The sequence below is a fragment of the Sus scrofa genome, chromosome 5 (genome assembly GCF_000003025.6).
Source record: "Sus scrofa isolate TJ Tabasco breed Duroc chromosome 5, Sscrofa11.1, whole genome shotgun sequence".
NCBI lineage: Eukaryota > Metazoa > Chordata > Mammalia > Artiodactyla > Suidae > Sus > Sus scrofa.
Window position 1 is genome coordinate 9,756,673 of NC_010447.5, and position 21,471 is coordinate 9,778,143.

Here is a 21,471-nt window from a genome sequence, read left to right on the forward strand (position 1 = left end):
GCCCTCAGCGGCCGTGATGCTGAGCCCACTTCCCTCTGACTACATCCACTAGCCTTCAAGGGATAGTCGGTGGGCTGATGTCCCCAGCCCCTGCTGTATCCCCAGGCCCATTCTCCGAGGAGGCCTGGGTGATGGGCACGAGAAGATGCCCAGGCCCTGTCCTTGAGGACAGGGCCTGGTGCCTAGAATCGGTGCCCAGCGGCATGGCGAGTTCCCAGGCCAGACGCCCTTCCTGTTGGCTGTGCTCAGCCCACCCCTCCCTTTAATAACAGAGGCGGTTTATTTGTTCTCTCTTTATTACCGTCCTGTGTCCCAAACAGCTGTCCTTGGTAACCCTGCTTTGCAAATGCGGAACTCGTATCCCACCCCACCCCCCACCCAGAGGTTAAGCGACTTGCTCAAGGTCACACACAGTGAGTGTCACCAGGCCCACAGCCAGTCCACGCCCTGTCTGCTACTGCAGGCTCTCCTGGCTGCTCCCCTAGTGCCCACCCCCACGGGGAAGCTGTCTTCTCCCTGAAGCAGATGCAGCCCCGGCTCCCAGGGCCCGGGAGCCGCATGGAGGGGCTCTGCCTCTCCTTCCATGAAGGGTCTGGAATGTATGCCCTGGGGGTGCATGTGTCCTATGAGCCTTCTCACCCCTCCCTCCACTTCACACGCCCCCGACACGCCCCCGACACACACACACACACACACACACACACACACACACACCTGTGCAGGGGCCCAGGAGGGTACCAGAGAGAGGACTGACAGGTCCCGGCCAGTAAGAGGAGGTTGGAGGCAGATTCTCCTGCGGGACCATGGGGGTCTGCACAGGCCCGAGCGCCCTCCCAAAGGTGGGGCTGCGGCGAGAGGACAGCCCTGTCCTGTGGGGACCGCCCCACGCGGGTCTGTGAGCCACACAGCTCAGTGCTGCTCCCTCTGGATCAATCCCTCCGTTTGCTGTGGCCTCTCCGGTCAGGGGTCCTGCAGGCCTCCAGCGACAGCACCGCCTCCTCTGCTACCCTCTGGGCCTGCTGCAGAGCTGAGCAGCTTGTCCCAGAGAAGATGCGGGGCCCCGGACGCGGGCAGCACAGGCTCCTGCTCTCAGCAGCTGTGTGTCTCTGGGACACAGCGCCGCACAGAGCAGAGCCGGTTCCTGCCCACAGTCGGGAGAAAGGCCACAAACAAGTGACCAAAAGCCACTGCTAATGGAAGCCAGGAGGGCTCTGCACCAAGGAAGCGGGTGGAGCAGGAGCGGGCGGAGTAGGAGGGTCCGGGTGGCATCAGGCAGGCTTCTCTCAGCCGGGTCGTTTAAGCCGAGATGGAGAGAAGAGGAGACAAGGAAGGTTCCAGGTCTGAGCACCAACTGTGGAGGCTTCTCCCCCTGGGGCGGGGGCTGTGGGAGGCTTGTGGGGATGAATTGGAGAGCCCGTGACCCAGGAGACAGCAGACCTGGGTCCCGGTCCATCTGTGTGACTCTTAGCAGCCACTGAACCTTCCAGCCCTCACAGACCCGCACGGAGTAACAGGGCGTGTCCGTCTGGAAGGGGTTGGGGACGTAGAAGTGACTTCCTGCTGGTGGAAGCTCATAGACGGGCCTTCTTCTGTGCCCCCCAGCTCCCCTGCTTCTCCCACCGGGGTGGGGGGGCCTGACCTTCCTTCCTCGACACCCACTCCTGGTGGCCACAGGAGACCGGCCCTTCCCCCCCACCGTTGTTTAATTCAAACTGACTCCTATCTGGCACCTGCTTTGGGTCAGGCCTGGGTCTGGGGATCTGGGTCTGAGCAAAACAAGTGGCCTTAGGAACACCCCCCCCCACCATCCAGAGTGGGGGAGACAGACCCAGGTGTCAGCTGCCGTAGCCCCTGGCCAGTGAGGGCCTCCCTGCCCCGGGCTGCCTTTACCTGCCTGCGTCTTTATTGCACTTTTCACCTCCCGAAATACCGTGATCATCCCTGTACTGACTTGGCTGCCCCCCCCCCCCCAAGCCCCAGTAGCTCTGCAGGGCTTGGTCTCCACGTGCTCAAGTGGCCGCCATGGTGCAGGGACACGGCAGGCAGTGCCTGCTGTAACAGGACCCTCTTCTCTCCCACTGCTGCCCCCTCCACAGCCATGACCACCTGCTCTGCCTGGATGGAGGGGGCGTGAAAGGCCTTGTCATCATCCAGCTCCTCATCGCCATCGAGAAGGCCTCGGGCATCGCCACCAAGGACCTCTTTGACTGGGTGGCAGGGACCAGCACAGGGGGCATCCTGGCCCTGGCCATTCTGCACAGTGAGGACAGCCCCTGGGCCGCGGGGGCAGGACGGGGTGGCCCTCACATTGGGCTGAGTTTGTTTTCAGAGCTTCGCAGAGAGGGTGATGGGGGAGGGGAGAAGGAAAAGGCTTGGGGGGTGGGCTAGGCGATGCCCACTCAGCCAAGGAGGACAGAACTGGTTTCACTTACTTTCAGTGTCAGAAACATTTCTCTCTCTGTTGCCTCGAGCATTTTTCTCAGTGCCCCTGCAAGGCAGACACTGAAAAGGGCCTCAGAACTGCTGGAAATAAGGAAAAAACCATTCTGAGGGCGGATGGGGTGGGTGGTCTCAGGAACGGAGGAGCCACCGAGTCACAGGCGCCAGAGCCCTCGTCTGCATACTTCCTTTTACCCCCAGGGGGAGAGATGACCCAAAGTCACATGGCCCACCCATGGAGTCGCTGGAGTCCCCGAGACTCCCAGCCCAGCACTTCCCAAGGCCACAGGCCACCCAGGCAGTCTGCTGTCACTGCTGCTTCACAGGGGTGATAGGGGCAGTTGCTTAGTGGACAGACTTCTGGGTAGGCTTCGTCTCAACTTTGGTGCTGTCTGGGCTGCATGGTACTGCCTGTGGCGGGGGCTGGCGGGGGGTGCCTCGCAGAAGCAGGTTCCGCCCAGCCCAGGCGGAAGGCCAGGGCTGGTTCTTCTACTCCGGGGCAGGTGGCTGGGTTGGGTCGTGGGACAGGTGGCTGGGTTGGGTCGTGGGGGTGAATCTAGAGTTACGAGCTTTTACACCCTCAGGACCCTTTTTTTGTTAAAAAAAAAAAAAAAATACAAATCAGGAATACAAAAATGAGTACCAAGCCTTGGGGCTAGCAAAGGGGATTTCTGCCTTTATGGGAAGTTGCAAAGGGGGGGGGGTCCCAGGAGCCCAGCCCCGCTCAGTCCCTTGGCAAGTCGCCCACCCCCCGTGGCCCGCAGCCGCCCTGGGCCCAGGCCCCCCATCAGGGGTGGCCCTCGTGTCTCTCCCCACCTCCGACCCCCTTGATCCTAGGCAAGTCCATGGCCTACATGCGTGGCGTCTACTTCCGCATGAAGGACGAGGTGTTCCGCGGCTCTCGGCCCTACGAGTCGGGGCCCCTGGAGGAGTTCCTCAAGCGGGAGTTCGGAGAGCACACCAAGATGACGGACGTCAAGAAACCCAAGTGAGCCCCCCGGGTGGGAGCAAGGCGGCCCGGCCGCGGCCAGGCACCGCCTGGCTGTTCCTGATCCAATTAAAGCTGACGTGGGGGGGTGGAGGGCTGCGAAGCACAGGGGCAGGACACCCTCAAGCCATGCGGGGTGTTTTTCCACCCAGACGGCACTTCCTTGAGTCAGAGGGGTCAGTTCTTGTCCATGCACACACGCACACACACCCAGACCTCTTTGCTCTGCCCCCCCCCCCCAGCTGTGTGTGTGCGTGCGCGTGTCTGCGCACGTTGTGGGCGCTGCAGCCATCATGTGGGAAGGCGCAGGATCTGGTTGGGAGACAAGTGACTTGAAAAAAGGGCAGCCATGCCAGGCAGCATGTGCTTAAGAGGTTCCAGAAGAATCCTCTGCACCACCACTTTTTGGAAGTATTTATTTCCCTTCCTAGAATTAATTACTTTCATTGTCCCTCTCATGCCTGGCTCATCTGCCAGCCTGTGAGCTCCCTGAAGCAGGAACGTGACTGCTTTGCTCTTTCTGTAGCCCTGGCATCTGGCACAGTGGGACAGAACAGGCCCCTGAAACTGATTGTCCCTGGGAGCAGGAGGGAGAAAGGACTGTGGATGGAGGTGGTCAGGGAGGGCTTCCTGGAGGAAGCGAAGCATGAGTGAGCCCTGAGGGTTAGGAGTTTCCCCCTATTTAAAAATAATACGTAATCTTTTAAGAACCTATAGAAAGTTGAAAGAAGAGGAAAATATCATCCGTGATTTATTAACCAAAACCAGAATGTTTAAAAACCATTTTTGTGTATTTTATCCTAGACATTTTTTTTCTTTTTTATGGTGAAATAGAATATACATTTAGAAAAGTACTTAAAACAGTTCCATGAATAATCCTAAAGCAGACACAGCACATACTGGCCACCAGTGAAGTCCAAAAGCCCTTCGAGTGTGTGCTCAGCCCCCTGACCTGCCCACCCCCCTGACCCCCGACCCCCACCCCACAGGGATAACTCTTCTCCTGACTGGTGTGAACCGGATCCTGGGTTTTGTCTAGTTTCACCACCTGAATGCATCCCTGAGCAAAGTCTCGGTCCTGCCTGTCTCTGGGCTTGGACGGAAACATTTCGGATGTCATCTTTCTTTCCATCCACGCCACGTTTGTCAGTGTGGTCGCTGCCATTGGTTGAAGCTGTACTTCATTTGTTCCCGTTGCTCACGTGACCACGCCCCACAGTTTAGTTCTCCAAACACCTTCCACAGGCGCTGGGGTTGTCTCCTGATTGGACCTCTTGAGCCTGCAGTGAATCCTTTGGGACTTGTTTTCTGACTCCTGGGGCTGCTGTGTCTCGGAGAATGCATGGCCTCAGCTCTTGGATTCTCCAAAGTGGAGGTTTCTATTTTCTCTCCCATCAGCCGTGTTGGAGAGTTCCCCCTGCTCTGCATTCTTGCTTACAGTGGTTATTGTCAAGCGTTTCTGTTTTTATAAATCTAGGTAGGGGGTAAGCTGCTGTCTCGGTTTGAATAATCAGTTTTGTGGTTACTAGTGAGCTTAAACACCTTTCATGTGTTTAAAGCCTGTTTGGATTTCCTCTTTTGTCAAGTTCCTGTCCAACTGGTGTACCTTTTTGGCAAAATTGAGTTGTGTGATTTGTGGGGTTATGAGGCTTCTTCTTCTTCTTCTTTTTTCTGGTCTTTTTAGGGCCACACTGGAGGCATATGGAGGTTCCCAGGCTAGGGGTCGAATTGGAGCTGTAACTGCTGGCCTACACCACAGTCAGAGCAACGTGGGATCTGAGCCACGTCTGTGACCTACACCACAGCTCTTTAACCCACTGAGCAAGGCCAGGGATCCAACCTGCGTCCTCATGGATGCTAGTCAGATTCATTTCTGCTGAGACAAGACAGGAGCTCCATGAGGCTTCCTAATGATCTTTTTTTTTTTCTGGCTGCCCCACAGCATATGGAGTTCCCAGGTCAAGGATCGGATCTTGCCGCAGCTGCGGCAACACTGGATCCTTTAACCCACTGTGCTGGGCCAGGGATCGAACTTGCATCCCAGTGCTCTGATCCAGTTGCACCACAGCGGGAACTTCTTAATGATCTTTTTTATATTTTGGGGACACTAGTCCTTTGATGGATGCATGGATTTGGAATCTCATCTCCCACCCTCGTCTTGTCTCTTCACTCTCTTTATGGTGTTTTGTTGATGAACAGATATTCTTCATGCAGTAAATTTATAAATGTTTTCCTTTTTATGGTTTGTGTTTTTTATGTCCATCCACGAACCCATCTTTAACCCGAGGCAGGAAGCGATTTTCCTGTGTCTGGTCGGGAAGCCCTTTAGATCTGCCGGTCCCATGTAGGTCTTTCATTAACCCGGAGTTGGTTTTTGTCTCAGGAGAGACCCAACTTCATGTTTTCCCAGCCTGATTCCCCAGCCTCATCTGTGAAGAAGTCTGTCTTTCCCTCCGCATCTTAGGCCTCCCTTCCTCAGTAGTGAGTCCAGCATCCTTCTTGGGTCTGTTTTTGTTTTGTTTTGTTTTGTTTTTTGTTTTTGGTCTTTTTTTTTTTTTTTAGGGCTGCCCCCGTGGCACATGGAGGTTCCCAGGCTAAGGGTCCAATCAGAGCTGCAGCTGCCAGCCTACGCCAGAGCCACAGCAACACCAGAGCCTTAATCCACTGATTGAGGCCACGGATGGAACCTGCAACCTCAAGGTTCCTAGTTGGATTCGTTTCCACTTTTGTTTGTTTTTTCCTTTGTTGGCCGCTCCACAGTATGTGGAGTTCCCAGGCCAGGGATCAGATCTGAGCCACAGCTGCAGCCTACGCTGCATCTGCAGCAATGCTGGATCCTTTAACCCCCTGTGCAGGGCCAGGAATCGAGCCTGCATTCTGCTGCTGCAGAGACGCTGCTAATCCCATTGTGCCACATTGGGAGCTCCTCTTGGGCCTGTTTTCGACCACAGAGCCCAGTTCTACCGCATGTAGAGCAACTGTACAGCAGGGCCTCCCACCTTGTCCTCCATCGCTGTTCTTGGAAGCCCTTTAGAGAAGTGATTAGGACCACGTAACCTACAGTTTCCTCTTCTTGAAAATGGGAATAATATACCACCTGCTTCCTGGGTTTTCATGAGGAGTAAAAAAGTTGCATGTACAAAACACTTAAAAAGCACGTAGAACATAGAACAAGGATGCAGGTTTCTCGTCGCTGCTTGTGCATCCGTAGAAGTTGTAGAATCGGACGATCACATTCTGTAGAAAAGAAAATCTTGTTGGGATTTTGCCTGCAATTGCAGTGAAGCTGTCAGCTTATTTTTTTAGTTTAAATATACTCGATCTGTGGATTCCTCTGGTGGCTCAGGAGTTGAAGGATCCAGTGTTGTCACTGTTGTAGCTTGAGTTAGATCCCTGGCCTGGGAATTTCTGCATGTTATGGGCATGGCCGAAAAGATTCAAGAAATGTAATGCAACCAATAAATGCAAACCAATAAAGAGCTATGGAAACAGGTAAAAATAATTTTTAAAATATATATCTGTATTTTTAATGTTGTTTAGTTTCCGGTGTACAGCAAAGTGCTTCAGTTTAATGTATATAACTGAATATATATATATATATATATACTTTTTCATATTATTTTCCATTATGGTTTATACAGAGTATTGAATATAGTTCCTTTGTTGATCTTTTTTTAAAGTAAATTTTGTTGGAATATGGTTGACTTGCAATGTCGTGTTAGTTTCAGGTGTACAAAAAAGTGAATCAGTCATATATAGACATTCTTTCTCAGATTCTTTCCCCATATAGACTGTCACAAATTGTTGACCGGATTCCCCTGTGCTATACAGCAGGTCCTTGTTAATCATCAATTTTGTGTGTAGTAGTGTGGATATGCTGATCCCAACCTCCCAATTTTTCCCTCTCTATTTTATTTTATTACTATTATTATTTTTTGCGCTTTATTAGGGCTGTACCCATGGCATATGGAAGTTCTCAGGCTGGGGGTCGAATCAGAGCTGCAGCTGCTGGCCTACACCACAGCCACAGCAATGCCAGATCCTTAACCCACTGAGCATGGCCAGAGATCCAACCCACGTGCTCATGGATACTAGTCAGGTTCATTACCACTGAACCACAATGGGAACTCCTATCTATCTTATACATAATAGTTTGCTATAAGCTTATATAGGGGAAAATGGACTTTTTTTTTTTTTTTTTTGTCTTTTGTCCTTTTAGGGATGCACCTGCAGCATATGGAGGTTTCCAGGCTAGGGGTCTAATTGGAGCTGTAGCCGCCGGCCTACGCCACAGCCGCGGCAACACCGGATCCAAACTTCATCTGCGACCTACACCATAGCTCACGGCAACACCAGAACCTTAACCCACTGAGCGAGGCCAAGGATCGAACCCAAAACCTCATGGTTCCTAGTCAGGTTTGTTTCCGATGCACCACAATGGGAACTCCAAGAATGAACATCTTAAAACATCAGGTTTCCCAATTAGAAAATGTAGTAAAACAGGAGTTCCCGTTGTGGCGCAGTGGTTAACGAATCCGACTAGGAACCATGAGGTTGCGGGTTCGGTCCCTGCCCTTGCTCAGTGGGTTAACGATCCGGCGTTGCTGTGAGCTGTGGTATAGGTTGCAGACTCGGCTCGGATCTTGCGTTGCTGTGGCTCTGGCGTAGGCTGGTGGCTACAGCTCCGATTGGACCCCTAGCCTGGGAACCTCCATATGCCACTGGAGCGGCCCAAGAAATGGCAAAAAGCCAAAAAAAAAAAAAGAAAATGTAGTAAAACATTCCAATTGTTTAAAGTTTCTCAGTAGAGTTTTATAATTTTACCTGTAACAGTCTTACACATCTGTTATTTTTATTCTTAGGTTCTGCATATGTCTTGTGCTACTGTAAATTACACATTTTTAAACACTTCATTTTCTAATTGTAGCTGGTATTTAGAAATACCATTTGTTTATTTATCTTTCCTATTTTAATTGTGGTAAAATATGCATAAGACATAAAATTTACTATCTTAATCACTTTTTTTCATCTCAACCTTTTTTCTTTTTGTCTTTTTAGGGCCACACCTGAAGCATATGGAGGTTCCCAGGCTAGGGGTTGAATTAGAGCTGTAGCTGCCAGCCTACACCACAGCCACAGCCACACAGGATCAAAGCCATGTCTGTGACCTACACCACGGCTCATGGCAACGCTGGATCATCAACCTACTGAGCAAGGCCAGGGATTGAACCTGCGTCCTCATGGATACCAGTCAAATTTGTTTCTGCTGAGCCATGATGGGAACTCCTTCATCTTAAACCATTTTTATTTTTATTTTATTTTTGCTTTTTAGGGCCACACCCGCGGCATATGGAAGTTTGCATGCTAGGGGTCGAACTGGAGCTACAGCTGCCGGCCTCCGCCACAGCCACAGCAACGCAGGATCTGAGCCGAGTCTGTGACCTACCCCACAGCTCACAGCAGTGCCAGATCCTTAACCCACTGATCAAGGCTAGGGACTGAACCCAAAACCTCATGGTTCCTAGTCAGATTCATTTCTGCTGAGCTACAGTGGGAACTCCTTAACCATTTTTAAATGTACAGTTCAGTGATGTTAAGTATATTCAGGAGTTCCCGTCATGGCGCAGTGGTTAACGAATCCGACTAGGAACCATGAGGTTGCGGGTTCGGTCCCTGCCCTTGCTCAGTGGGTTAACGATCCGGCGTTGCCGTGAGCTGTGGTGTAGGTCGAAGACGCAGCTCGGATCCCGCGTTGCTGTGGCTCTGGTGTAGGCTGGTGGCTACAGCTCCGATTGGACCCCTAGCCTGGGAGCCTCCATATGCCGAGGGAGCAGCCCAAGAAATAGCAAAAAGACAAAAAAAAAAAAAAAAAAAGTATATTCACATTGTTGGGCAGCTAATCTGCTCATGAGTGAGACTGGCTTGTTTATTCCCATTTTTAGGTGGCAGGGTTTTGGTTTTGAGGAAGTATTTCTTCTTTTTCTGTTTTGCAGAAGACTTAGTATAATAGTGATTTTTATTTCTTCCATGAATATTTGGTAGAACTTGCCAGTGACGTCATCTACGCCTGGAGTTTGGTTGGTGGGAAAATTCTTAATGATGGAATGGATTTCTTTAATGATTAGAAGACTATTCAGGGTTGCTAAATGTCTTTTTTTTTTTTTTTTTTTTTTTTGCCACCAACATGGCATGTGGAAGTTCTGGGGCCAAGGATTGAACCCAAGCCATAGCAGTGACAATGCTGAATCCTTAACCACTAGGCCACCAGGGAACTCCTCTAAATGTTTTTTTGGGAGTTCCCATCGTGGCTCAGTGGTTGGTGAACCCGACTAGCATCCATGAGGACATGAGTTCAATCCCTGGCCTCACTCAGTGGGTTAAGGATCTGGCATTGCCATGAGCTGTGATGAAGGTTGAAGACATGGCTCAGTTCCTGCATTGCTTCGGCTGTGGCGCAGGTTGGCAGCTGCAGCTCTGATTTGACCCCTAGCCTGGGAACCTCCATATGCCGCCAGTGCGGCCCTAAAAGACAAAAAGACAAAAAAAATAAATAATAAATAGATAAATTTTTGGAATTCCCGTCGTGGCTCAGTGGTTGACAAATCCGACTAGGAACCATGAGGTTGTGGGTTCGATCTCTGGCCTTGCTCAGTGGATTAAGGATCCAGTGTTGCTGTGGCTGTGGTGTAGGTTGGCAGCTACAGCTCCGATTGGACCCTTAGCCTGGGAACCTCCATGAAAAGGCAAAAAGACAAAATAAATAAATAAATAAATAAAATTTTTTTAGTTAGTTTCCATTAAGTTATGTTTTTCTAGGAACATGTGTATTTCATATAAATCTTCAAATTAATTGGCATGGAGTTGTTCAAAATGCTCTTCTTATCTTTCATATCTGCAGCATCTGTTGTAATGGCCCTCTTCTCTTTTTTTCATTTCGTTTTATTGAAGTATACGGAGTTCCCATCACAGCACAGCAGAAACGAATTGGCGTTGCTGTGGCTGTGGTGTAGGCCATCGGCTTCAGCTCCGACTAGACCCCTAGCCTGGGAACCTCCATATTCTGCGGGTGTGGCCCTAAAAGGACAGAAGACAAAAACAAAAAAAGTTTGATCGCAGTCTAGTTGATTTATAAGGCTGTGACCATTTCTGCTGTACAACAAAGGGATTCAGTTGCGCAGAGACACACATCCAGTCTTTTTCAGATTCTTTTCCCGCATAGATGATCCCAGAGCACCTGGTAGAGTTCCCTGTGCTGTAAGCAGGTCCCTGTTAGCCAGTCATTCCACCTACCTCAGTGTGCCTGCATGCCAGTCCCACACCCCCGGTCCCTCCCTCCCCGCCTACGCCTGTCCCCTTTGGGAACCCTAAGTTTTTCAGAGTCTGCGAGTCTGTTTCTGTTCCGCAATGACGTTCACTTGTATCCTTTTTTTTTAGATTCCACATATAAGTGATACAAACCCTGCTTGTCTTTCTCTGACTTCCTTCACTTAGTGTGGTAATTCTAGGTCTGGTGGCCTCTTTTCAGGATTATTTATTCCTCCTCTTTTCATCTTTATCAGTCTTGCTACTACAAGTTCTTAAATTGGATTAGTCTTTCAGAAAATGAATTTTAGGTTATTTATTGGCTCTATTGTGTGTACATTTTCTGTTTCATTCATTTCTGCTCTTATATATTTATTCCTTCTTATACTTTCTTGGGGTTTATATGGTTGTTCTTTTTTTAAACTTCTTGAAATAAATGTTTTGCGCATTGATTTTTTTTTTTTGCCTTCTGTTCTGTATATGTGTATATATTATATGTGTGTCTATATATGGGTGTGTGTGTATGTAAATCTGAGCATATTCCTCCAAGTACTGCTTTAATATATCCCATAAACTCGCTTATGATTGTTCAGAATATTTTCTAATTTTTACTATAATTTTTTAACCATAGGTTATTATAATTGGCATTTCTCAATTTCTACACTTGGGATTTTCTAGTTATGTTTTCGTTATTCGTTGCTTTGTAGCCAGGGGACATACTCCTTTTTATTTTGATCCTTTAAAATTTGTTGAGGCGTTCTCATCCTGGCGCGGTGGAAATGAATCCGACTAGGAATCATGAGGTTTCGGGTTTGATCCCTGGCATCCCTCAGTGGGTTAAGGATCTGGCGTTGCCATGAGCTGTGGCTTGGATCTGATGTTGCTGTGGCTGTGGTGGAGGCCGGCAGCTGTAGCTCTGATTGGACTGCTGGCCTGGGAACCTCCATATGTTGTGGGTGCGGCCCTAAAAAGCAAAAAAAAAGAAAGAAAGAAAATTTGTTGTGACTTCTACAGTTTTTATAGATGTCCCAGATTTAAAAGAATATGGACTCTTCACTTATTGAGTGCCAGCATCTCTACATGTCGGTGAAGTCATATTGACTAGGAATGTTTTTAAAATTTCCAAGTCTTCTGTATTTTCACTAATTTTTTGTCCACTACTTCTGTCAATTACTGAGAAGGAGACTTTGAAGGAGACTTTGGGGATTTGTCTTTTCACCCTTCTGTCAATTTTTACATTAATACTTTGACATTATGAAATGAAGTATCTATAGAAGTTCCCGTCGTGGCTCAGTGGTTAACGAATCCAACTAGGAGCCATGAGGTTGTGGGTTCGATCCCTGGCCCTGCTCAGTGGGTTAAGGATCCGGCGTTGCCGTGAGCTGTGGTGTAGGTTGCAGACACGGCTTGGATCCTGCCTTGCTGTGGCTCTGGCGTAGGCCGATGGCTACAGCTCCCGATTGGACCCCTAGCCTGGGAACCTCCATATGCTGTGGGATGGGCCCTAGAAAAGACAAAAAAAAAAAGAAAAGAAAAGAAATGAAGTATCTATAAATGTAGGCTCTTAGGAATTTTTCTGTTGACTGAATCTTTTATTATTATGAAGCAACCCTCTTTATCTCTAAGGATACATTTTGCCTTCATGCCTATTTTGTCTGATCTTAATAGAGTTATACTAGCTTTCCCTGGTTATATGTGCGTGGTATGTCTGGGCTCATGCTTTAATTCAGCCTTCTTGAATCCTTATGTTTTAGATATCTCTCTTATAAATAACCTATAGTTGGATTTGTTCTTTAATCTGTGCATTTAGTCCATTTGTAGATTTTTTTTTTTTTTTTTTTTTTTTTTTTTGTCTTTCTAAGGCCGCACCTGTGGCATATAGAAGTTCCCAGGCTAGGGGTCATATCGGAGCTGCAGCCACCAGCCTCTGCCACAGCCACAGCAACTCTGGATTCGAGCTGTGTGACCTATACCGCAGCTCACAGCAATGACCGATCCTTAACCCACTGAGCGAGGCCAGGGATAGAACCCACATCCTCATGAATGACAGTCGGATTCATTACCGCCGAGCCACAATAGGAACTCCCCATTTATAGATTTTTAATGCATAGCAGTATATTTAATTAAGTTATCCAGTTAAGTCTGATTTAGTGGATTGGTTTGAATATCAGAACCTTCATACTGTTAATCTAAGAGTTTATATGGCTGATCCATTTATATTTACATAATTACTGGTATATTTGGGATGATATATGCTATCCTTTTCTGTTCTGTGTTTCTTTTTCTCATTTTTGCCTTCTTTTGAATTTACTGAATAGTTTTAACCATTACATCCTGCCCCCAACCCCAGGAGTTTGAAATTTATGCACTCATTTCTGGAGGGGATTTTATGGGTGTATATTGTCAAAATCTAAATTTAATTGATACTCAGATCCCTTCAGATAACCAAGGCTTTTTAAATGCTTTAATTCTATATTCCTTCCCCTTTCTTATTTATTAAAAAAATTTTATTATGGTTGTTTTATGGTGTTGTATCCATTTCCACTGTACTCCCTTCTTATTTATAATTTTCTGTATCTTAAATCTATCTTGTTTTTTCAAACCTCATGAGACATTATTATTTGTTTTTTAAACTCAATGTTTATTTATATTTTTCTAGTGGTGTGCTGGTAAAGCAGATCTATAAGGGAGAAAAGCCCTGATTTATAGTGTTTGTCAATTCCCATGGCATAAATACTCTCACCATGGCTGATTTCAGGTTATGGACACTTTAACAACCAGCTCATGAGATTTAGCAGTAGTTTCTCACAAGCCAATATGAATTGACTGCAGCACACCTTTGGGTATATATGTGTGTATGCCTATGCGTATGCATTTGTGTGTATATGTGTGTGTGTGTATCATTTCTCTGCTTTGCGGTCTTTCCTGCATCTCAGACTTCTATGTTTGACCACCTTCTTTCTGCCTGAAGTACCTTCTTTTGACTTTCCCATAGCTATGGTCTGCTGATAGTGAATTGTGCACTAGCAGAGTTGTTTGAAAATAGGTTTATTTTACTCTCATCATTTGCAACTAGTTTTATTTCACACTCATCAGTTGAACATTCATTTATTTCTCTCTTATTCTTGTTGCGTATGGAATTCTAGACTGATGATTTTCTCATGGCACGTGAAAGTCATTATCCCGTATTTTTAGCATTCATTGTTGCATTTGCAAAGTCAATTTCAGTTTAACTCTTACTCCTTTGAAAGTAAGTGGTCTTTTTTTCCTCTGGATGCTTTTATTTCTTAGTTTGTTTTTGGTGCTATACAGTTGCACTGTGATATATTTGAATATGAATTCCTTGTCATTTATCTTGCATGGGATTTGTTGGCCTTCTTGAATCTTTGGATTGGTGTCTTTTTTCATTTCTAGAAGCCTGAGTCATTGTCTCTTCAACCTTGCCACTGCCTGTTTTTCTCTTTCCTCTTCTTCTGGGACTCCAATTGAAAATGTTACACGGAGTTCCCATTGTGGCTCAGCAGAAACAAATCTGACTAGCATCCATGAGGATGCAAGTTCAATCCCTGGCCTGGCTCGGTGCGTTAAGGATCCCACGTTTCTGTGGCTGTGGTGTAGACTGTCTGCTACAGCTACAATTTGACCCCTAGCCTGGAAACTTCCATATGCCACAGGCATGGCCCTAAAAAGCAAAAGAAAAGAAAGGAAAGAAAGAAAGAAAGAAAAAGAAAATGTTACAGCTTTTCTCTCTTTCATGCCTTTTACCTTCTCCTGTATATTCTATCAGTTTTTCTCTCTTAGTTACATTTTGGATAATTTCTTCTTGGCTGTTTTCCAATTCACTAATTCTCTCTTTAGTTTTATCTGATTTTCCATTTAACTTTGTCATTGAGTTTTTTATTCTTCTTCTTTTTTTTTAATGTCTAGAAGTACTCTGGGTTTTTTTTAAATCTCCTGGGTCACTATTTATAGTTTTCTCTTCCCTGAACATATTATCAAGCTTGCCTTTGATGTCTTTAAATATCGTAAGCATAGCTGTTTTATAAGCTTTGTTTGAGGATTCAAATAACTGCAGTCTGTATAGGTATATTTTCCTGTTTGTGTTGGTTTATGCTGATTCTCATCCATGCCGTTTTATTTCATTATGTGCCCTCCCTCCAACTTTTTTGGCACTGTGTCGTAGTGTTCCTTAGAGATACACTAAGGAGAGAGAATATGTGCAGATTCTGTGAGGCCTAGAATGGGGATCTTCTGCAGAGTGTCTTATGCTGTGTCTTCCAGGTACCCACATACACTGCCATCTAGGGCCACTATAACTAAATTCTTGGCATGAAGGTTTTAGAGCTTTCTGCCAGGTAATGTGAATTTAGACTACAAATCTGCAAGAGGGTGAGTTTGTGGTTATACTTTTTCCAGGATTTTTTTTTCTCCCTCCTTTGTCCAATGCCAGGCAACTTTCCTCGTAGCCTCCAGGGGTGGGAAAGGAGCAAGGTTATCTCTGGTTTACCCTTATCCAAGGGGGTAGCCCTTTGGGGTTACAACCTAATGTGAGGAGGGTCTCCCATTGGATCCCTAGCCATTAATGGACCCTGGGCTTTGGCTTCTTTCTCTCTGGCTCCTCAAGTCCACCATCATTGAAGTTCCAATTGATACCATTTGGTATCTGCCTTCATAGCAAAGCTGGATCCATGCTCCATTTACCTCTCTGTGCTTATCCTCACAGTTGACCCTGGTCTCTCCTTTCTGTCTTATTATATCTCCTCTGCTTTTAAGATTAAAAAAATTTTGTTCGAGCATTTAATTTTTTGTTTGGTGGGAGGTTTTATTCAAATAACCTTTCCACAGTATTCTTTTTTTTTTTTTTTTAAGTTTTTTTTTTTGTCTTTTTGCTATTTCTTGGGCCGCTTCTGCGGCATATGGAGGTTCCCAGGCTAGGGGTCCAATCGGAGCTGTAGCAACCGGCCTACGCCAGAGCCACAGCAGCGCGGGATCCGAGCCGTGTCTGCAACCTACACCACAGCTCACGGCAACGCCGGATCCTTAACCCACTGAGCAAGGGCTGGGACCGAACCCGCAACCTCATGGTTCCTAGTCGGATTCGTTAACCACTGCGCCACGACGGGAACTCCTCCACAGTATTCTTAAATGTGGGAAACTAATCTTTCTTTTTCCTGTGCAGAGTTTTTTGTCCTCTTGTATAGTTTTCAGTGTCACAAACACACTTCTGTTAGGCTGAACTCCTTGCGAGCATTACTTGGAATGGCTGCTAAACAGTCCATTGTTTAGACACTCCCTTCTGTTGTTTCCGTGTAGATGGTTCATTTTCCCCTCAAATACATTACACTGCATGAATAGCCTTAAACAAAAACCTTTCGTTTTTACTCAGATTATTCCTTTAGGACAGAGTTTCCAAAATGGAATGCCCAGATCAAAGAGCCAGGACATTCGCAAGGCTCCAGATACATGTTAGTTTCCAGTGGAGGCTGTGCCAGTCTACACTCGCCAGGGTATTTAAGGATGTCTGCATCTCTCAAGATAGATGGGAGTCTTCTTTAGTAGGTTGTAGACTCCCGTGGTAGAACATCGATGAGATATCAAAGATGACACACTGAAAAGTCTCCCCTGACTCCTGGCCCAGAGCTGCAGCCACCAAGCAGCCCCTTGCCCCAAGGTAGCTCACTGTTACCGGGTCCTTCCGCACGTGGGTCCTTCCAGAGTTACCTTCTGACCAAGCACACAGGTAAATAGGGTTCTTTGGATTTGGGGGGGGTCTTATTTTAGAGCCACACCCACGGCATATGGAGGCTCCCAGGCTTGGGGTCGAATCAGAACTGTAGTCACTGGCCTACACCACAGCCACAGCAATGCCAGATCTGAGCCATGTCTGTGACTTACACCGTGGCTCACGGCAATGCCAGAGCCTTAACCCACTGATCGAGGCCAGGAATCAAACCTGCGTCCTCATGGATACCAGTCAGATTCGTTTCCACTGACCCACGACGGGAACTCCTGGTTTTGTACTCCAAAATGGTGCTGTACTCCACACACCGTCCTGAACCTTGCTTTTTCCCCTGAATGGGTGGTCTTGGTGCTCACCGCCCCTCATTACATGCAGCACTTCCTCCAGACCCCCACGTGCAGGGAAACCACGGGACACTGAACCTGCTGATGGACGCTTCAGTTTCCAATCGTTTGCTTTTACAGCCCACGCTGTTAATAGCCTAGTGCTCCCCCATCACCCCACACGTGTGGGAGCGTCTGAGGATGGGTTCCCAGAAGTAGGATCGCTGAGTTTAAGGATGAGCACATTAGCAGTTGGCACAAAAATTGCCAAGGGCGGACGGGTCAGTGGCTTCAGTGTCCTGCTCCTTGTCTCTCTCCAGGGTGATGCTGACAGGGACCCTGTCTGACCGGCAGCCGGCCGAACTCCACCTCTTCCGGAATTACGATGCTCCAGATTGTGTACGGGAGGCTCGATTCAGCCAGAACATTAACCTGAAGCCTCCAACTCAGCCCTCAGGTTAAAACCATGTTTGATGCCTCTGTGGGAAGCAATTGGCCCCAAGGGCCTGCGGGGTGGTGGGCGGGAGTCGCAGGCTGGCCACCAGGGACCCCCTCAGCCCACGGCTGTCCCACCCCCTACCCTGATCTCTCTGAGGGAGCTGAGGGCAGGCAGAGCCGGGGAGCCGGCAGGCCTCGGGCAGGCTGCACCCTGCCTTCCACCAGGATGGCAGGGCCAGACGGCGTGATCCGTGCATCCTGCTCCTGAGGCGTCCCCAGCCTCTCCCTGTTCCTGCAACACACACACACACACACACACACACACACACACACACACACACACACACACACACACACACACACACACACACACACACACACACACACACACACACACACACACACACACACACACACACACACACACACACACACACACACACACACACACACACACCCCCTGAGCTCTGAGGTGCACACTGAGGAGGTCACTGGGTCCCCTCCTCCCCCACCCGCAGAGCAGCTGGTATGGCGGGCGGCCCGGAGCAGTGGGGCAGCCCCCACCTACTTCCGGCCCAATGGGCGCTTCCTGGATGGCGGGCTGCTGGCCAACAACCCCACGCTGGACGCCATGACCGAGATCCATGAGTACAACCAGGACCTGATCCGGAAGGTGAGAGCCCCTCCGGTAGGGGGCGCTGGACGTGACCGCCCCCCTGCAGCCACTGCTGTTTTAGCAAAGCTTACTAAGGACAGGCTCCTAGGCGGGCAAATGGTTTTTATTCATGCCTTCATTTGTGCACTCAACAGCAGTTTATCTTTTTATTTTATTTTATTTATTTTATTTTATTTATTTTATTTTATTTATTTTATTTTATTTATTTTATTTTATTTATTTTATTTTATTTATTTTATTTTTTAAAATTTTTATTTTATTTTATATGTTATTTTATGTCATTTTATTTTTAGGGCCGCACCCTCAGCACATGGAGGTTCCCAGGCTAGGGGTTGAATTGGAGCTGTAGCTGCCGGCCTACACCACAGCCACAGCCACGCAGCATCTGAGCTGAGCAAATTTCTGCGACCTACGCCACAGCTCACGGCAACGCCAGATCCTTAACCCACTGTGTGAGGCCTGGAATCAAACCCATGACCTCATGGATACTAGTCAGGTTCATGACCGCTGAGCCGCAAGGGGAACTCTTCAACAGCGGTTTTATCTCACACTCAAACCTACTTGTTTAGTGGAGTCTGCCCAAAGCACTGTCCTAAGAGGGATGCTAGGCTCAATCCGGACTAGGTGGTGAAGGGCGTTATGGGCAGTTACAAGCATCTGCTGGTCACGGGGAGGGCAGCACAGGGACCAGACGCGGCCCTGTTGCCCGGCCTGGAGACACCCGCTTGCCCTTGGGGAGCTCACATTTAGGGGAGATGGTCCATAAACAAGGACACACGCATCCAGGTGTCGGAGGTGCTGTGACCGAGGGCTGCGGGGGCAGCCCGGGACCATCACCTCTGCTGAGAGATCCGGGGGCTCAGACAGGGCTCACGGAGAAAGGAACCCCATCCCCAGGCCTCTGAGGAGACGGCAGGGCAGAGCCGGTGAACCGGAGGAAGAGAGGCGGCCTTCAGCCCCGAGCTTAGCGCCGAGGCGGGCGGGGCCCACGCGTGCTAGGAGAGGCAGTGTGGTGCCGCGGGTGGGAGCTCAGGCCCTGGAGCCAGCTGGCCTCTGGGTGTGGGGCCTGGCTCTGCCGCTGCTTCAGTTCAACCACTGCATTAGGCTGCTGATAGTACCTGCCTGGGGACTGTCGCGAGGCTTATCTGTAAAGTTTAGGACCGTGCCTGACCCCAAGTATGCTGTATCCGTGCGGTGGTGGTTAGCACTGCGGTCCTCCCCAGGCTCCCGACGCCAGCCCCGGGCGGCAGAGAGGCGAGCGCCCTCTGGGGGCCAGATGAGGAAGGGCAGGCTTCCTAGAGGAGGAGGGAATCAGAGGCTGTGGGATGGGGAAGGGTCTTCAAACATCACCCAAGTGGATGAGGAGCCTGGGTTTGGTGGGTCGCCCAGAAAATTGGCAGCAGAACTTGTTCCAAAGCAAAGGAGAGGCGGCACGGACTGTGCTCCTGCTACAGGAGGCCTGTCCCCCCTCCCCATGCTGCCCCCGGTCCCCAGCCATGGGCCTCTCTCTTCCCCCTGCCCCGGGGTGCCCCCCGACCCGTGGAAAGGGCCACCGAGGGGAAGGTCTCCGCTGACCTGTCTTGTCCCAACAGGGTCAGGGCCACAAGGTGAAGAAACTCTCCATTGTCGTCTCCCTGGGGACAGGGAGGTCCCCGCAGGTGCCTGTGACCTGTGTGGACGTCTTCCGTCCCAGCAACCCCTGGGAACTGGCCAAGACTGTTTTTGGGGCCAAGGAACTGGGCAAGATGGTGGTGGACTGTGTGAGTAGGGGCCCCTCCCCCGGCCCCCTTCCCTCGAGGTCTCTGCCCCAGGATAATGACTTCAGCCTCTTCCCATGAGACCCTGGGTGGCAGGGCTCTGCTGACCCTCCTTGCCAGCTCAGGTGAGGGGGCGTCACAGTGCAGAGTCTCAGTGCTGGCAAGAGCTTGGGTGCCCACTTGCAGTGCGTTTTCAAGCACCTGTTACTGAAGATCCCTTCCTTCACCCCCAGCCCCGTGGAAGCCCAGAGGGTCAGATGGGCAGGGACGTGGAGGGCTGGCCACTCAGCCCCTCCACGCTTGCTGACCCTGAGCGGATGCTGCCCAGCCACCCGTCAACACCATAGACTGGGCCCCTCTGATGGCGTAGCTGGGACAGTCACGGCAGCACCGAAAAGGGCATTTGCCCAAAGTTACTCTGGAAGCTGATTGGGGGCTAAGCCATCCCGGAACCTGGGGACCCTGAGCGGGGGCCGTGGGTACAGTGTGGGCTGGACACTCATAGGCTACCTCTCACCAGTGCACGGATCCAGATGGGCGGGCCGTGGACCGGGCCCGAGCCTGGTGCGAGATGGTCGGCATCCAGTACTTCAGGTGAGGGCTCGGCCGGCCCCTGCCCCCAGCCCCATGGCCTGGCCTGGCCAGGACCTTCCCCACCACAGCCCTTGCCCTGGGCTGTCCCTTTCCCCCATGGGGCCGCTCTGGGTCCCAAGCCCACCCCATTCCTAGCTCTTGTCCCGCAAGTGTCCTGCAGTGACCCCTTCTTCTTGGCCCGGACAGACTGAACCCCCAGCTGGGGACAGACATCATGCTGGATGAGGTCAATGACACGGTGCTGGTCAACGCCCTCTGGGAGACCGAGGTCTACATCTACGAGCACCGGGAGGAGTTCCAGAAGCTCATTCAGCTGCTGCTCTCGCCGTGAGGCCGCCAGGCCCCCAGGCACCCCCAACCCCAACCCCCCACCCACCCAGATCAAACACTAAGGGTGCCTGGGCTGGGGAGGCCGGGCAAAGCCCACCCACCACACCACAGGGCAGAGCCGGGCCCCAGCAGCTCTGTGTCCACACACCGGGCTTAGGAGGCTGCTGGGCTTCCTGCTTGAGGCTGGTCCTAAGGCCTCTCTTCCCCTCTGTCCCCGCCTTCTGGCAATCTGCCATTCCAGGCTTGGAAAGCCTTGAGCCCCTCTCGGCCCACCCCCGACCACCAAGGATGACTGGCTCAAACACTACGGGCGCCCGGGCGTGGGCCCAGCCCGGCCTCCCAGAGGGTCCTAGGCTCTTCCCGGTCCCTGGTGGGAGCTGCAACCCCTTCCACCCTCTGCCCCTTCCCTGGGGGTGGGGCTAGAGAAACGGGCCATCTCACCCCATCTGGGGAAACCCGGGCTCCAGGAGTGGGCCAGGAGTCCCATTCGACTTTGTCCCCCGACACACACCCAGCCAGCTGCACCCCCCAGAGCCGCCCCACCCTGTGAGCGCTCAGCTCTCAAAAGTCACTCCCGGGACCAGTTATTCTTCCCGACAGGAAGTGGTTTATAAAGTGAGGCGGGGACCGCCTCAAACTGTGAAATAAACGGTTAATTTCAGCGTGCCTGTGTTGTGTGCACTGTTGTGTGAGTCCCTCCATTCCCCGACCCGCCAGCTCCCTCAGCCTTGACCGTCATCGTCCTTTGCCCACACGGACAGAAGCTTTGTTTCCCAGGCTCCCCAGGGCAAGGACACCCCTTCTCTTCTTTAGGCCTCCCCAAGTCAGGTCCCCAAGGGTGTTCAGAGGAGGCAGCCAGGGAGAGCCCCACTTGCCAGAGGAGT

General features: G+C 50.1%; 1 protein-coding gene across 7 annotated transcripts in view; it reads left to right on the forward strand.

Annotated features, from left to right (window-relative positions):
* PLA2G6 (phospholipase A2 group VI) overlaps positions 1-21,249 on the forward strand; it is a 64,113-nt gene extending 42,864 nt beyond the window's left edge. For all 7 annotated transcript variants that reach the window (XM_013988206.2, XM_005655513.3, XM_021091494.1 and 4 more), the window contains 7 exons: positions 2,097-2,260; positions 3,277-3,427; positions 17,113-17,249; positions 17,749-17,903; positions 19,499-19,666; positions 20,184-20,257; positions 20,444-21,249. In XM_013988206.2, coding sequence (XP_013843660.2) covers positions 2,097-2,260; positions 3,277-3,427; positions 17,113-17,249; positions 17,749-17,903; positions 19,499-19,666; positions 20,184-20,257; positions 20,444-20,588 — 994 coding nt within the window. In that variant the 3' untranslated portion in view covers positions 20,589-21,249. The remainder of the gene's footprint in view (positions 1-2,096; positions 2,261-3,276; positions 3,428-17,112; positions 17,250-17,748; positions 17,904-19,498; positions 19,667-20,183; positions 20,258-20,443) is intronic.